The 18,081-nt window shown below is 32.4% G+C and overlaps 1 protein-coding gene across 1 annotated transcript; it reads left to right on the forward strand.

Moving 5' to 3' along the window:
* The first annotated feature begins 254 nt into the window (after nucleotides 1-254).
* Nucleotides 255-17,634, forward strand: LOC130645755 (uncharacterized). The gene is made up of 5 exons (XM_057451846.1): nucleotides 255-403; nucleotides 13,914-15,068; nucleotides 15,873-16,063; nucleotides 16,273-16,433; nucleotides 16,639-17,634. The coding sequence occupies exons 2-5, from the start codon at nucleotides 13,914-13,916 to the stop codon at nucleotides 17,262-17,264; spliced, it is 2,133 nt and encodes a 710-aa protein (XP_057307829.1). The 5' UTR covers nucleotides 255-403; the 3' UTR covers nucleotides 17,265-17,634.
* The last annotated feature ends 447 nt before the right edge of the window (nucleotides 17,635-18,081 follow it).

Below are 18,081 nucleotides of genomic sequence, written 5' to 3' on the forward strand. Positions count from 1 at the left end.
CCTTGTCCTCAGGGCGTCTCGTATTTTTTCAGACATCGAAAGAACGAACCCTGGGGACGAAGTTGCTTCATATAATCCATTTTGATGATTTTATTACTTGGAAATAGGTCCCTGATTGGAATTCTCGACGTTAAATCAGAACGAGTGTGAAAAGGTGTGATAATGTACATCGAAAAAACCCTTGATTTTTAGACATCTGTCGTGTAAAAGTTCAAAACTCTAAAAGTCCCCGAAGAGGGTACAGCGCGTCTTATTATCTGAGGGGCAGGGTCGCTGGTTTTTATAAAATAATATGTCCAAAATGAAAATGGAAAGTGAAATCGAGCAAGTCATGTCATCATCAGGGTGAACACCACATCGCATTGCATCGGCTAGACATCCGTCGCATCATAAACTACTAAAGGTTGGTTTTTTTATTTATTTACTAGGAGGCTCAAGTTGAAAAGATTTAGACAGTCCAACCTATGCGGGTAATATTCTAAGCCCTGCCCCTGGTGGGAAAAGTCTGAAAAAACCTGAAAAATGGATTTAGTCCTAAAAAATCTGAAAAAATAATTATGTTAGAGAATTTTCATAGCAATTTGAATTTTAAGCACTATAAATGGAATCACAGTCCCGATATTTACTTGCACACGCATCTACGTGATTACATATATAATGCCCGATGCCCGCGCAGAAATAGAGGTAAAAATGTAAACAAACCAAGCGGAAAAGTTACCTCCATTTCTGCACGCGCAGGATAAACACGGCACTATGATTGAGTGTATTTAGCTAAGAAAAAAAATGAACATCTAGCTAGCTATATATAGCTACACATTAAAACTTGAAAGATTACATTTTCTTCTTTTGATTGCAAAGTTCACTTCCATTGTTGTTTAAAGATGAGGGTGAAAAGACCTCTGACAAATGCCCAAAGTCTTGGGTTTGTTGTTTTGGTCCGAAGTAAATTTTAAATTAAAGAGACCCCTTTTCCCACATTTTTTGCATTAAGCAGTCCAGTCGATTGCGGAAAAAAAACTTGCCGTTTTCAGCAAGTTTTACTAGATTGTCATTTTTAGCAATTATCAAAAACTTGCTGTTTTCGGCAATTTTTACTAGATTGTCATTTTTGGCAATACAAAGAAGTTGCTGAAAACGGCAATAAACCAAATAAAAAAAATTCTTGTCTTTTAAATTTATTCTCATGAAATCATACTCATAGGAAAAGTCAGCCATCTTTGAACTATTCGCTGGGCATGCGTGTCTTTTATGAGCGCCAATTTTGATGAGGGCGCTAAAACCTTAAAAGATTATGACATATGGGCAACCTCGACCCCCAGGTTCTTTATCCATTTTTTATAACGGGAGATACGTAATACTTTTTCGCCATCCTAATATTAAAAAGAGAAAAAAAGCCCTGGAGTCAAGGTTGTGGCATGGAAATAAATTCGAAGGAAGACATTGCATTGACGTTCCAATTTTTTTCTATAAATGACGGCTTTCGACTTGGATTTACAATACAGTTTCCAATATTTTTTGTGATTTAACAATTGAAAAGACGTAGCGTTAATCATTTTGCTTTTCAACAAACTCTTTAAGTTCCAGAAAAAAATCGACAAGTAAAGCGTGACTGTCCTTTAAATCATTTAGCAGACTATGAAATACTCCTGTGTGTGTTTGCATAAAGTTCACGAAATATATTTGTTTATGTGCACTGTACGTTTAAAATCGTTTTACTTTAGCCAGCTTAGTATAATTAATCAACTCTTGGTCGAGTTGCTTTCCATTAATTGAAATAAAATCTTCCTTAAGGAGAAAGTCGGATTTTCGAATACATTCTCTCCATTCGTTTATTTTGTTCGTAAGCTCGTGATGCCTGTACCCCAATAAGGAAGAATTTTTAAAATCAACCATTTCGAAATGCTTTGATTTAAGCTCTTGAAGTTGGTCGTAATTTCGGCATACATTTTTCCACATATTTTCCGTTGGAACACCAGACTTCGGAATCCATCCTAAAATTAATTTTATTCTATCATGGGACCTTTTTGAAGGAAAAGGCATGAAATATAATTTTGTTACAAACTTTGAGTATGGTATAATTGGTAATCTGACTGAACAAGTAAATATAATTTGGACAAGATTCCATTTTGCTGGTAAAGCCTAGGAAACCCTCAACACTAAGTTCTGAATCTTGCATGTTTGCAGCTGCGCTCTGACGTACAAAACAATCAACTCTTGTAGTGATCCAAAAAAAAGATTAGCAATAACTCCCATGCCTGATGGTGATCTTTACATTTCTTTGCGACAAACTGTGCGCTATCAGTTTTGTATCCGTTTAGATAACATAGCTTGCTGAGATAGGGCTCCCAGTTTAATTTGAAGAAAGCTTTGATAGAATTCATTTCAAAGTGCCCACCAGCAGGGCTTAGTAAAACCCAGTCAAATTCCCAATAATAGCCAACAAGCTCATTATGTTTGCTCATACTGTGTTTAACAAAAGTTTCCTTTTTGAAGTGAGACATGTTACAGATTAAACAAGTGTATGTCTCCTTAATTATGTTAAAACACAATCGAAATGGTAAACCATCACATTCAACTATAATCCATTGGCGTTTTTTTACCACCATACCGTTCTATTCCAACTTCATTTCCAATTTTTCTCAAAACTTCTGTACGCGTTTGGTATGAATTTGGATTCTTGTGGAATTTCAGGTGGGTGATTTGATTGTATATGCTCGTATCTCTTATTCTGTTCCCCTGTAGGTTTCTTGTGAAGTTTCTTTGTTTCAACATCTGCAATCACGCGGAGGTTTTTTGTTTTGTGGTCTTAGAAGATTTCTTGATGGTTTTAGTTAACTGTGAATGACATATATCGCATTTTCGTTTCGTTTTTTTGGTAAAGTATCACCAATCCATTTTTTTCACAAACAATACATATCAGGGATGATTCCCTTTCTATTTTTTCATCAATAAAATCAGTAACCGATCCTTCTGTGGTTTTTTGTTCAGCTACAACCGATTTGATATTTTTGTCGATTATATGGTATAAGCTGTTGTAGTGCTCTTTGTCTAATTCTAAAAATACTGGATCTTCTGTGGCGCGGATCTTTCTAACCAAAGGTTTGTCTTCATACCATTGAACTGGTTTAAGATACTTGTTTTCTTGCAGATGACCTGAGTTATCAAGAGATATCCATATGTGAGTTGTTATCATCGACGATTTTACTTTGTTTACAACATGCCAGGTCTTTGTCCGTCAACCAATTGCTAATTGTGTCATATTATCCACCACCCTTAACAGCTCCATTCAGATCAACCACTTGTCTTGATCCTGTTTCGACGTAAGTTTGAAGATTATTTAAAAAAACAGGTAAACAATATTCCCATAATTCAGCTTGTAAATCCCCTCGATTACTTTTGAAAGAAGATAAACCTGTCTTTTGTTGGGATTAGCAACTATTCCGCATACTGTTTTATAGTTTACCAAATTTCGGTTACTTTCAACAATTGATTGATAGGTCTCATAACTGCTGAGATAGTTTATCTGTTTGTATTTACTCTTCAATTCTGATGCATTCTTTTTTACTGAATGGTGTATTTTGTTCCCAACCAAAGAAGATATCGATGTGAGTTGTTCTTCAGTAATCAGTAAATATTGTTTTAAAGAATTTATCAATTGCATTTAAAAGAGGTTCGTTGTTATCATCTTCATCGTCGCATTTAGCGGCTTCTTCTTGAGTGATAGCAAGTCTATCTCAACCAGGACCAGCCCTAGACACACGTTTCCTCTTTAACGGGTGTTTTAGGTGCTGCAATATATACTTCACAGTTTTCACAATGTTTTTTGAAGTCTTGAATTGTGGTGTTTGAAAGAAACTCATGCCATTCTTTTGCTGCATTTCTTACTCTTAAGGACCGCCTTGTGTTTATTACATACCTTTGATGGGTGAATCCCTCTATCATCCTGGCTGATATTGCAACCAAGTCGTAAAAATTCTTTAGCATAAGCCTCTTTCGGTGCTGGATAGTCTGTGTCCTTTAAGATACAATTTCCATATCAACAACGATTTTGTAAGTTTTTTTCATGATCTTCACTCATTTTATACCAAAACCACGTACGTCGTTAAAAAAACGTGTATGTAAATCAATTTACATTCATTGGAGTGATTAGTGTCTGTTACAATGAATTTGATTTCAGTTCTGATAAATTTATTGGTTTCGCTTGGTTCGTTAGTAAATGTTTGTCCCCCCTTTAAGAATGGAGGAAACAAATGGTTATTCTATATATATGAAAGATTTGCTTATAAATGTTTGATACATAGTTCAAACATTGCTGTTTTTGGCAATATATACAATCCAGTTACGCTCTTCCACGTGGTGAAATGCGGTGAAATTCCACATGAAAATGTTAGATGTAAGGCAAATGCAATTGGTTTTGTAAAGCAGCCACACATCAATCACACAACAGTGGCAACCAAATTTTCAGCTCATAAGTGTTATATGAAAGGGAAATGAAATAAACTTACACCAATAATAATGTTTATCTACATGTCTAGGACTGCTTAAAGCTTACCTCCCACTTTAAAAAAAGTTTATTTGATCCTGTTTGTACATGTTTAGAATTAGTAATTTAACATTCATTAAGTAAAATTCGAAATAATAAAGCAAATAAAGCCACATTTTCTTGTGTTTTCAATATGCTTTCTTGATGAAATCCACTAATATGTGGGGTTTTTTTTGTTAGGGCCTAATCATGGGATGGATAACAGAAACAGTTAAAATTCTAAAAAGGGAAGATTGTTTTGTAACCATAACGTTTGTATACAATTTACTTAAAAAGTAGGATACACCGTAGATACTAAAAGTAGGAACCAACAGTAACCAACAGTAACCAGCAGTATTTCGAAGTAACCACCAGAGAACCACCAGTATTATGAAGTAACCACCAGAGAACCACCAGTGTTATGAAGTAACCACCAGAGAACCAGCTGTTTTTTTAAGTGACCACAAGAGAACCAGCAGTTATTATTAATTTACTCCAGATAAGGCAGCAACAGCAGCGCAAAGGTGTTGTGATTTTTATGCACAACACTTTGTGACCTTAAATACCAAATATAAATAAAAGTGCACCTAGTTCCCAGGGCTTTTTTGGATACTTTGCTCTTGCTAACCAGCTAATTTTAAGTTGTTTTACAAGGTGCAATAAATGGATTCCGCGAAGATTAATTTTCGAAAATATGAATAAATTCGCGGAATTCGCAGTAATTAACTAACTTAAGTTATTTATTTATTTATTTCGCCTAAAGGCAATAATGGAAACAAGAAGAACAGAATGAATATAGTGTTTTCAGGATTAAAGTTCATTCCTTGAAATAAAATGTAACACGTTTCAACGAAAAAACGTTTATATTGAAAGCATAATTTTTTTACTTGAACAGAAACCATGTCAGAAAAACAAACGTATATTTTCTGCCAGATGCCACAATGTTTCTCCACAGTATTTATTAATTCATTAGACCACAGTATTTATTAATTCATTAGAACTTTACTTTGTCTACCAAAAGAAAAAAAAGTCTCGTTTTGGACCCTCCTCCGTATAGCGAATATTTCGTTTACAATACACAAATTGCAAAATGAAAATCCTTCGGTCAAATACATAATCAGATTAAGCGGAATAATGTTTTAGGAAGCGTTGAAGGAAGTGTGTAATCGCTGCGAAAAATAAACTAAAATTTGATATAGATTCCTCAACAGTGAATACAATGGCAGTAGAGGTATCTCTCACGCTCGATGACTTCAAACTGTCTAGTTTATTAATTTATTCAATTCATTCGAACTTTAACTTTGTCTACCAGAACAAAAGAATGTGTCGTTTGGACCCTCCTCCGTATATTATTTTTCTTTATATTTTGTTTACAATTCAGATATTAGTTCGTTATTTATATTATTAATTTTGTTTTTGTTAATTCTCGGATGTGATTTTGAAAGCCTTCTGTCTCGACTGTTGCATAAAGCCCTAGTCACACCAGACATAAACATTTCAGAAAAATGGGTCATGAACTGTTGTGTACATTATAAAATGTTTCACATTCGAAGCAGTGTTGCGTTTATTTCGTTTTATCTATTTAACTGGTCGTTCTTTTGTGGTTACTTAAACTGCTGCTTCTCTGTTGGTTACTTCAAAATACAGGTGGTTCTCTGGTGGTTACTTCAGAATACAGGTGGTTCTCTGGTGGTTACTTGAAAATACTGCTGGTTACTGCTGGTTACTGCTGGTTCCTACTTTTAGTAAAAGCGAGGATACACATGGAACTGTTGTAGATCTAGGTTGGCCTGTAAATGATCCAGTTGACGTCAGTTCAAAAATTCTTGATTTTATTGATAACACAATGAAGAATGACAGTGAGACTATTGCACAAAGATTAGATACAAAGTTGCTTGCACTATTTATTACTGATTTATTTCCAGATAGGCAATGATTTATGCAAGACAATGATCCCAAACACACAAGTAATTGAGCAACATATGTATTAGCTAAGTTTAAACATCGCTTGATTTATTTCGAAAACTGTTCAAACCTGGCCATGATAAGCCTTATATTACATACTGTATTTTATTCGAAAATTGTCAAAACCGAGTTTTCCTGAACTTAAGAGATCATTGTTCTTTGTTTTGAAAATATAACAATGGGTCTTAATTTATTAAAAAAAACAACACAAAACACATTTTTAGAAAATATTGGAAAGTTTCTCGTTGAATTATAATGTTTGCCTTTTGTCCATAATAGCAAGTATAGTGTAAGTGCAGCAGGAAAATTGTGCGAGTATTTCTGGCGTACTCCTATGTGCAGTATATTCGTCATGTGCCCGTAGAGTACCCACGACAGAAATTACTCGTACCCAAAGTTAAATACTTGTGAATAGTTCTTACGATTTGCAATGTAGATATTTAGTGCATCACAAAGTTTTTAAAGCGTAAAATACCTAGTTAGAAAACAGGAAATACAGCATATTACTTTTGTTTGACACATTTGGGGGAGTAAATTTAGGCAGAATTTAGCAAACAAATTGCAGCATATTTGATATTTACCATGTTGGGTAAAAATTGAACTTTGCTATAAAGGAAAGGCCCTTTGAGACTTATCATGACATGTTTTAGTTTGCATTTGATAACCAGAATTAAATCTCAGACACCTATTATTGGCAAATTTTTAAATCACCTTGGACATCTCTTGCAGTTTTGTATGATTTTGCTATGAAACAAGACCTGAGAGGTTTAAAATGAGACTAAAACATGATTAATAAAAAATATCATAAGGAAAGCCATAAGCTTCTTAAAAGGACTGTTTGGTACAAAAATAATTTTATTATATCAACTAATTTCCCTCATGAAGTATCACCTCTGACTCGTCATTTTGCCTGAATAATTCTGCATGAATGAGAGACTTAACACACATGTTTTTCCAGACATAGAACATTGGTGACCGTTAACGAATAGACCTTACAAAAAAATCTTATCGACTTATTTTATTTTCATTGATTATTTCTGAAGTTAATATCCCTATGTAGCAGGAAATTTGGAAATGTGTTATAAATAATTTATCAGATTTCACATGTTATGTTATTATTTGCTAAAGGCACTTTGCCTAAGATAAAAGTTGAAGATCAAAATGTATAAGAGGCCAATTTAGCGCTTGAAACCAAATTAGAGAACATATGTTTCTTTTTTATGAAACAACTCTGAACGTAGCAAGGTCAAAAAACTTGGAACACCTTTTCCTGCAAGTCAAAAGCCCTTTTATCTTTTGTTTATCATAATTACTTTAATGATCTTTGTGAGAGCTATGTTGGGAGTGATTTAACAAAAGCTTTGCTAAAACAATACTGTAATTATTTTCTTGTGACTGCGAGTTTCATTGTTAAATGAAAACTTATTGAAAGCCGAAGTAGCTATTGTACATGCTTTTTGTCAAACTGAAAATGAAACAAACACATAGGTAAAGGCCATATTGTTGGTACACTGTCCCTTCAGTTACATTTTACATATATTTGAAAAAACAGATTCAATTAAGTCACTATTGTTATTGGTTATTGTTTTGCCATGGTGTGCTTATTTAAAAATAGCATAATGAAGGTCTTTTTAGAGAATTTAGTGGGCTTTTAAAAGTTACATTTTTCCATTTTAGCACATAAATTCAAAAAAAGAGTAAAAAATTGTTTTATTTAAAAAATAAAATAAAAAGAGGTCACAAATTTTATTGGTGTTCAACTAGGGGGTCTTATGGAAACTTTTTAATTATTTGAATGTAAAATTTACTTAACCTCAGATTTTTTTGGCATTTTATGAATTAACATGATCCTGGTGCATGAATTCACCTCTCCGTTACTCTGCTGTTTTTTTAGTCGAATAACTGACTTGTGACTATTTTTTTTCTATTTTATGACTTGTGACAATTTACGCACACAGCAACGAAATTACATGAAAATTGTTGTGACAATTGTGTACCAATTTCATGTCGCGTACATGAAACTCCGTCTGCATTAAATCAAAATTTACAAAGCCCTGTTAAGGAGCAAATCAACACTACTCTCTTGGAAGTTTTTCTTTCACTGAAAATTAGGTACTTGCCAAAGTCAATGTTTTAAAATGGAAAAGATGCTTGCTGGTACCCAACTCGCTATTTTAGATCACAACCACAACATCAACAGGGAACAGGTATATAAAAGATTGCAAGTTATATAATTTTTGATATTAAATATTCAAGTTTTAGTACGTGCTTTAATAATCTTTAGAAACACTCAGTTGAGGAAGAAGAAATTCGACAACCGCTTTTTAAGGTCGCGTATTTCATATGAAACGAAGTTTCATATTTTATAAATGTAAAAAAAGTCTCTGAAAAAAATGGCATGAAAAACCAATTTTAGTTAAAGATTAATACCAATGCCAGGCAACATTGTGATGAAAGAAAGTAGAAAAAAATGATAATAATGATTCTGTAACATTTTTAAAAAGAATTTCCTAAGCAATTACTAAAGAAGTATTGAGTAGCACTCAGTTGTGAAATACTCATCACTTGGAAAAGTGCCTTGTTATTTTATCATTAAGTCAAGTCATTTCAGTATTACTGAATATGGTTGGAAAGGTATAAACAGATTAAAATACCTTTTAAAACGACAGAAAAAATGTCCCAATGGGGTCATTTAAAAAAAATATATTCTGGAAAAATTTGATGACGAGAAAAGAAACATCTTCTTGGCATACTGAGCTTTGATAACAATATAGACTGCATAAAAAAGCTCTTTAACCTGTTTAGCTCGTCTTTTAGAGCCATATGGCAGGCGGTAAGTGCATTGTGCTCAAAATCAAGAATTGTATGGGTGATCTTTTCTATAAACAAAAAATGTGTATGAAAGCATTGCAATTGACTATTTGGGACACATTTCCAGGTGTGTAGCCTTTGATTCTTATAGTTAGTTATTATATTTTTTAGTTTGAAATAATGATCTTGCTTGAGTGATATTGGTTTTGCATGTGATTGAAACCTAAAAATAGCATGCTTAATTCTGTTTTAGGCATGGGTAGAGGTCTGTGAGTGTGCTTGCCCCTATATTTAGATAGTTATCAGTTGGAAACCAATGCATCCCAAGGTAAGGTAGATAAAACAAACAGAAAATTGATCCCAGAATTTCTCAATAATCACAATAAAAAGAAATTTTAATCACATTTAAGTCATAAATTTATAGTTCTACTTCCTTAAACATGTGGATCTACAAGACACCAATCATAATCTCCATACCTTTAAACTGACACACATGATTCTGGACACCATTTTCGTCAGTATTTCACACTCGACACACACACAACAATAGTTTGACTAATTTCTAGGTTTTTTTAATATTATCAAGTCACTGATGACATTATCAATGTCCCTGTTATGTTTGTCGCTTTAATGTTAAGTGGATTTTTTTGTGGTATTTAACTTGTTCACAATATTATAAAAATGTACAAAAAATTAAAAAATTTAAAAAATGCTGATGTTTTGAAATCTAGTACTTGTGAAAATATGTCATACAATTAATCCCCTCCATCTATTATTTCTGCATATTGGGGATCTTCTTCAGGTTGAACTGTAAAATTGTCCTCCAACATATTAGGTTCAATCACATCTTCACTGTCAGGTTGTAGTCTTTTGTATCTTATATTGTTTTTTCGGCAGAGGAAAATTAAAAGTAAAACTGCAATTATTAGAATACTTAATGTGGCTATTAACAAAGTGTCTTTCCAATTAATACTGGCTGTTGTGCCAGGCTTTTGACACAGTGTTTGAGCATAAGCACATTTTGCTGGATATGTTTCCACTCCCACACAAACTTTATATTTTGAGCATGGTTGAAAACCTTGAACCACTTTTGCATGAGCATTACCAATAAAATCTGTTTTTTGTATAACAAATGTTTGGTTATAGTTTGGTCCCACTATATTAATTTTTGGATTTGGTACTTGTACGTAGTACAAATCCACTGGATGTAATATTGTAATAACGGAAATGTCTGTACTATTACCAAATGCAAACAAGAGTTTAACTCCATGGTTCAAAAGACAGCTATATCCATTAATTAGTGGAGACCATGTTTTTAAAGTTGTGTTGTTCTCATCAACAAATTTTGTGATATTAATTGTGTTAGTTTTATTTAACCTGACTGTAAGAGTAAGCTGCCATTGGTTTTTCCCAATAAAACTTGACATTACTGACACACCTGTGTTGCATATAACTTGTTGTTTACTTCTGGTGCAGTTTGGAAACTGTATCCATTCGTGTATGTGATGCAGATCATAAACGCGTTTGTATAAAGCTATTTTTTTACCTGTATGGGTAAATTCGCTTGGTATTGTTGTCTGAATGTAAAAAAACTTGTTTCTTACAAAGCATGTCAGCTGGGACAAATTCTCACATGTTACATCTCCAATAATGACGATGAGAATGAACAAACAGATAAACACAACTTTCATGTTTAATTAACATTGATTAAATACATGGATTTTTCTTACTTCTACATCTTGTGTTTTTAAATTTGATATTCATCCTTCCTAATTAGGCACTATTGAAAGTGAATTATTTTTTCTATAAAGCTTAAAATTATTTAGTATTTCAATAACCTTTTATGCAGTATTGTAATAAAAAATGTTTTAAAAAGGCTGATTGGAGTTTGGCATAAAAACAATTAGTTAAATCTTTATTTATTAAGAGATGATTGATTAAACTTAATCCATAATAACAATGCACTTTTTAAACCTACTGAAATTTTTGAGATATACAATTGTGCTAAATCAATTGATATGTCAAACTCTTTTTTTCTTTTTATAGAGTTAGACTATTATTCATATTTAGAAGAGAAGAGTTTGGTAAACAGTTTGTTATGATTAGAAATTCAAAGAATTTAATTATAATGCTTCTAATTGTTTTCTATGCTATCAATTAAATTAAAATGCAAAAATAAATATGCCAGAGGTGATATGTAAGCAAAGTTCAATGAGGAATTGGTATCGTTTTTGTAGTGTTTTTTAATTCTTTTTAGCACCCTAATTATAAAGTGTTCAAGCTAACAAACATAACCTGCTTTGCTTCCTTCATCACTTTACACTGTTTAATTTAAATTGTTCCAAATGGTCACACCCAATTAATCTAGTAAAATTTGTACAATCTTATTATAGGTTGAAAATCCTTGTCTGTTAAATAATTTATTGTACAAGGTTTTACTTTTTAATAAGAAACAGAAATATAAGAATCAACAATAGCATTATAGCATGACAACAACAACACATTCGCAATAGTGACACACCTGTTCCTTTTATTTATTTAACACATATAAACTAAAGTAGGGTATGCTACTTTCCCTGTTACCACAAAACATGTTAATTTTAGGACACAATAAAAAATTAATATGTTAAAACAGGTAGTCACTACGTTTAGGCAAATTTAAAGAAGCTAAATGAAAACGATTTCAAAAATGTGATAATTCATGGTATATACACGCACTCTTTTATAAGAAAATTAAAACTCAGACCGGGGTGGTTATTATTCTTATTTCTAAATTTTTTTTATTTATAGGTCTATTGTTTAGAACAATAGACCTATTGTTTTACAGCTGAAATACATGCCTTGTGTTATTAAAACCATATTCTTCTAAAAAGCGTATACTTTATAACTAACATAAATAAAGGGATGGATGTGGTTATCCTGACAAGTATTAAAAGGAGAACGGTGTATTTAGTATTGTCTTCAAGGACCAATTAACACTTTCTGCATTTATAAAGTGTTAATCGGCATGTGAAAAAATTGTCTCCAATCAGCCACCGTGATTTATTAACGCGAAAATAAATTTATGCTTTAGGGTATATTTTTTTAAATTTTTATAAGCAATAATATTCTTTAAATTGATACCTTTTAAAAAAGTTCTGCATGTATATGTAATTTTTTAATTGTGTATGTGCCATACATTGATTCTGCTTCTATATTCTGCATAAAATCGAAATTCTTTTATTATTTTACTTTATTTTTAAAGTGCTAAAATAGGTGAATACGCAACGAGACTCTTTTTAAACGCAATCCATACACCAATCTTTACTTAATAAAGATATTGTGTGGGTTTTGCTTCATTCATACATTCACAGACAGGGAAAAATATCCTTAATCTTTATCAAAAACATATTTCCGCCATCATTCGTCTTTCTTCTTTGATGTTTACTGAGTGGTGATAAAAAATATTTTGCTTAAATAAAAAGTGTGTAATAATAAATATTGAATATATACTCATATGCAATTGTGAAATGCTAGTTCAAATCCTAAGGTGCTGTTTTTTTAAAAAAAAACTTGCATGTGAAACCTTGTTCATGACGTTGCAACTGCCCATTTCGGACATAGTTACTCAGTTACAAGTTGAAAACCAATACTATCCTTAGGCAAGATAGTTATGAAACTCGAGGTAAAACTATCAACTTACCTATACTTCACAGCCAGAAGGGTGCAAAATTACAACTTTGTATTTTTGCGCTGGTATGCTAGTTGGAATTACAGAATAATCTACGTTAGGTCCCACGAGGTGTAAAACTTTTAAGAAAAAGAGCCATGCTGACATCAACAATTAGCACAGCTTAAGAGTTAGATTTAACCAAATACCGTAATATTCTAAGAAGTCCTAAATAAGCTTTAAACATTTAAAAGTTTAAATTTTGTAAATCTAATATAGGAATAGCTAAAATTACTACTTGTAGGAATGGACTTTAAAATTTGCAGTTATGTGATAACATATTTTCTTACGGATTCAATATTGCATGTATCTCATGTAGCCTCAAGGCAATTAATTGCATGATCAAAAATCGCATGATCAAAAAAAAATCTATGTCATATTTCTGCAATGTAAAGGTTAAATAGTGAAGGTGAATGCTCGTTTTGAAGCCTTCTTCCCCTCTTTTTTTAATATGAAATAGGTTGTATGGATTCAAAGATTTTCCAAAACTTTTAGTGATGATTTATGCCATTTTTGCTATAATTGAGAGCATATCGGAGGAGAGAATGCTTATTTTATTTGCATTTTGCAATGAAACAATTATCTAAGTTATCTTAGCTGATCCAACTTTTGACAAACTGCTCGTGTTCCAACATTTCAAAATGTTGTTTAATTTGTTTAATTTGTTAAACATAATATCTTATTGCAAAATGTCTGGAATATTTTGCAAATTCTACAGTTTGCATGTGTAGTTAATCTTGCATTTGCTTTATATTGCTTATCAAAACAGTTTTGTATATATGCAAAGTAGTGTTGGAACTTACCTTTTTGACAATAACATATCCCTTAGAAATAAAGAAAAAAATTAAAAAAATTAAAGTGTTGTTCTAACCAGTTATCATGTCTTTATTCTTATTTTTTTATTAGATGTTGTATTTTCTATTCTGCATTGTTTGGGTTTGTCATGGTGCTTGTGCAAAGTTTCCTGATTGGTTAATCTCAGACATAAAGGTACCAACTACTTTAACAAAAACGAATGAGGGAAACTTAATCCTAACCAATGGTTTGATCAGTAGAGAGTTTTCCATATATCCTGATTTTACTACTGTGGATTACTACAGTCACAAAGAACAGGCATCAATTTTACGTGCTCTTAACCCAGAAGCTGTGATCGGTTTAGATGGGGTTGTTTATAATGTAGGATATGTTAAAACAAATATAACTAGAGCCTACTTAAATAGAACTGCCCTAAAAGATGATTTTAAATATGCTGAAAACAGCTATCATTTTGTTGGTTATGATACAGAAAATCCAAAAGCCCCATTTCCATATAAACCAATGAGAGGAGCTCCACAAGACATAACTTGGCCACCAAAAGGGTTGCGGTTGAATGTTTATTTTAGAGCTCCTGATTCTGCACCATATGATCACAGAAATATACAAGTTTGCATTCATTATGAAATGTATGATGGTTTGCCAGCAATGTCAAAATGGATCAGTTTGTCAGTACTAAGAGATGAATCTTTGGGAAAAGTGGCAGCTTCAGTATATTCTGTTGAAATTCTATCAGTAAATCAGCAATGGTCCCAGCGCTCACCATGGGATGGTCCATACAATACATACCAGTGGCTCTTTATTGGTACTGACCAAGCCCATGGGTCACAGGCAAACTGGAAAGCAGAACCAAATGTTAAAATTGCTGGTGCATTCATACCTTGGGTAAACGTCACTTACGATGTCCACAGGGGTTATGTTCCTTCTGTGAGACTACAATCTAATGGCCTGGAAACATTCCATGTTCATGAATTAGCACATGGTGCAAGTGATGAAACAAGAAGGGCTTTAGGTCGTCATCGTTTAATGCGTTTACTGGCTCCTCACGTACAGGAGAATCCAATATATTTCCACCTGACTCGATCAGACTCTGTATCTTTTCGGAAGACTGTTGAGCAACTTGCTGAAGTTGGATTTGAAATGGTGATTTATAGCTTCGGTTCAGGCTTTAACATGGAGAGTGATAACGACACCTACATTGCTGGAATAAAGGAGGATATTGAATTTGCAAATAATCATGGAATTGAAGTATGTATTAAGCAGAACTGCAGTTTAATATTATTTTAAACTGACTTAAATTTAATTCATTAATTTTTTTTGTGTGTGTGAATTCTGCTTAGTAGATTTTTAATATTCAATAATATTTGGTATGTTTGAAAACCCATCATTAAAAGGCAGCTATTATTATATATTGTAAACTGATCATTTTTCTCTGGAAAGTCATATAGTAAAGTAATATATATAAGGTTTATTTCAAGATGTGTTCCATATTATCACCTGACTGTTATGATAAATTGATGAGTATGATACTTTTATACTCTGATACTTCTATAGCTCATTTTATTTGTGTTTTAATGTGGCGCCGCCATACTAAAAGGTTCAAGATCCTTTGGTACCATAATATTGCCACCAGAAGAGAGTGCAAAAACATGAAATTGGCTTACCTAGCTTACCTTTTGTTTTGATTGTACAATCATTCCAACTTGCCGCTGTAAAGTTACAAAATTTCAAGATCTAACAAATTTCTAAACTAAAATTAAACATAATAATTTTTTTCCTTGGTGATTCAAAAATCAAAGCGTAAAGAAAATTTATAATTCAGTACAAACGCAGTCATAGATAGCCGAGTCAAAAATTAATAAGAACTCACAAATTTTCCAAAAAGTAATTCCTGTAAAATCTAGGTACTACTTTATGAAGTGATGTTTTACTTTTGTAATGATAAAGGTAATATAATTTTTTTGAAGTTTTTTTTGACCAAGTAACAAAAATCATGTGCACAGTTACTATTGCCATGTGTTGTTTATTTTTTAACATGGTGGATTTTATCAGGTTGGTGGTTACGATCTCATTGTGTTGGACCGAAACTTGGAGTATAAATATATGGCAATTTCCCCAGACAATAAAACATTAGGTTCTGCTTGCATGGCTTCCAAGTGGTATGATGTTATATCTGGAAAAATATTGAGTTTTATTGACAAGACTGGATTATCAATGGTGGAAACAGATGGTCCTTATGGAGGGTGACTAACATAATAATTAGATATGAAAAAACTCTTTTAAAAGTCATCTTGTGTTTTCAGCCTATTAAATCTACAACTTTTTTATTGTAGCTAATCATATCCTTGATATTAAGATTTCTTTCTATTCTTAGAATTTGATTGATCAGCTAATTTTTGGGATCAATTTATTTTTCATCAGTCATTTACTGATAAAGTTGTTTTTCTATTAGAGGAACATGTGCATCCGAACAACATCCTTACCATGAGAACTTAAAAGATTCTCTGTATAAACAAGAGATGCTACAAGGAAAACTTTTTCTAGAATTAAGAAAGAGAAATATATTTATCAATCAACCGGACAGATTTTTCTATCAAGGAGGAAATAAAGAAGGTAGGTGTTTAAAGTTACATAAGAAGATAATCTCTATAACTAAACACCTAAATATCATATGCCTGTTTGTTAGTTTGTTAATCCTCGAATGCACACATGAATAGTGGCTCCTAGTAGGCTTTTAAATAACAAAATTGTATTATGAAAATGTATTAGGAGCAAGTTATTTGAAGGACGTAATGCGTAAAAAACTTGAATTTGTTAGGTTTGGGCTATAATGAAGTTCAATTTTCATTGCCAAGATGGATCGATTTGAGCATAAGCCGTCAAACAGTGTTTGACAGAATCTACAATTTACCTCCAACTGCTGCTTGGATGTTCTTGCCTTTAACAATTTATCATGGTGGTGGTGATGCAGCTCAGTTTGAGCCACTCTCCAAACATTTGACAGAATACAGCTTTGGCTTGGCACAGTATTTGGGTGCTGGCGTAGCTGCTTGTTATCGTGGATACCGCATATTTGATACTGAAGAAACAAAAGAAATGGTAAAGAATTGGGTAACATTTTATAAGAAGTATCGTGATATTTTAACTAGTGACATTGTTCGTGTTCGACGACCCGACATGCAGTCTATTGACTCTTACATGCATGTGAACTATAAGCTAGAAAATAAAGGTCTTGCTATGGTATTCAACCCAACACTTAAACACATACAAATGAATCTCACGCTACCATTATATTATACTGGAATTAAGAAAATTGCGTCCATCTCACAGGAGGAATATGGCTTTAAAGAATATCCTCTTGATATGGGCTGGGAGGTTGAAGTGTTTGTAGATATCCAACCACAGAGTGTCATGTGGCTGTTGGTTAAAGATGGTGATGCTTAGCACTATTTTTTTTGAAATTAGGAATAAATAATTATTTAAGATGCAATAAGCCTTTTTTTAATTTATAAGGCACAGTTATTCTTTTTTAGGAAGTCAATCAGAAGAAAATGTGTGAGTCTACATGTGTTTTAAATTTTACTTTTTTTTACCTATCAGAGAAACCCAAAGATTCCCATGCTTTACTTTCAACAGAATTGTTAATACAAAAGGTTTGCCACTGACTTGCAATTTTATTTGTTTTATGACACTAGTTTCTGTACTTTTTGCTATATTTAATGTTTTGTTTCGCTTTTTGTTTTTGTAATATTTTTATATTTTTTGTAATTGGATATATTTCATAAAAATTATGTTTTTGTGCATGGAAAATATTTGAACAAATAACTGAATATAATTCGAAATTATGAAGTTATAAATATTAGCAGATAAGTTCACCTGTTGATAAGCTTAGATTAGGCAGGATTTTAGCTAGAAATTCACAATTGTAGCCATGAGGCCTTAGATAGAAAATTCCATGAGAGTATTCAAGAGGTGTGACATATTGTTCAAGGGAAAAATTTTGAAATTCTATAATCTTGCATGCCTGAAAACAACTCTATCGATGTTAATTCTTCGTAACATTGATCATGTTTTCTTCCTCGCCTGCTAAACTCCTCTGCTACCATTTTTTTAAGTGCTTGCCCATAAACATACCTGCTCTGACTGATGGCAAATAAAAGTAAATCAAATGATCTAGCCAAATGCTCTCAAATCAAATCTATCAAAAAATCAACGCATAGTGCAGTCATGGCTAGTCATTGTTACATGCTTCAAATAATAA

The sequence above is a fragment of the Hydractinia symbiolongicarpus genome, chromosome 5 (genome assembly GCF_029227915.1).
Source record: "Hydractinia symbiolongicarpus strain clone_291-10 chromosome 5, HSymV2.1, whole genome shotgun sequence".
Lineage (NCBI taxonomy): Eukaryota > Metazoa > Cnidaria > Hydrozoa > Anthoathecata > Hydractiniidae > Hydractinia > Hydractinia symbiolongicarpus.

Excerpts from the sequence above, each read along its gene's own strand:
- LOC130645755 (XM_057451846.1), top strand. The coding sequence starts at position 13,914 with ATGTTGTATTTTCTATTCTGCATTGTTTGGGTTTGTCATGGTGCTTGT. Across the intron at positions 15,069-15,872 it reads CAAATAATCATGGAATTGAA|GTTGGTGGTTACGATCTCAT; the intron begins GTATGTATTAAG and ends GGATTTTATCAG. Across the intron at positions 16,434-16,638 it reads TCAAGGAGGAAATAAAGAAG|GTTTGGGCTATAATGAAGTT; the intron begins GTAGGTGTTTAA and ends TGAATTTGTTAG.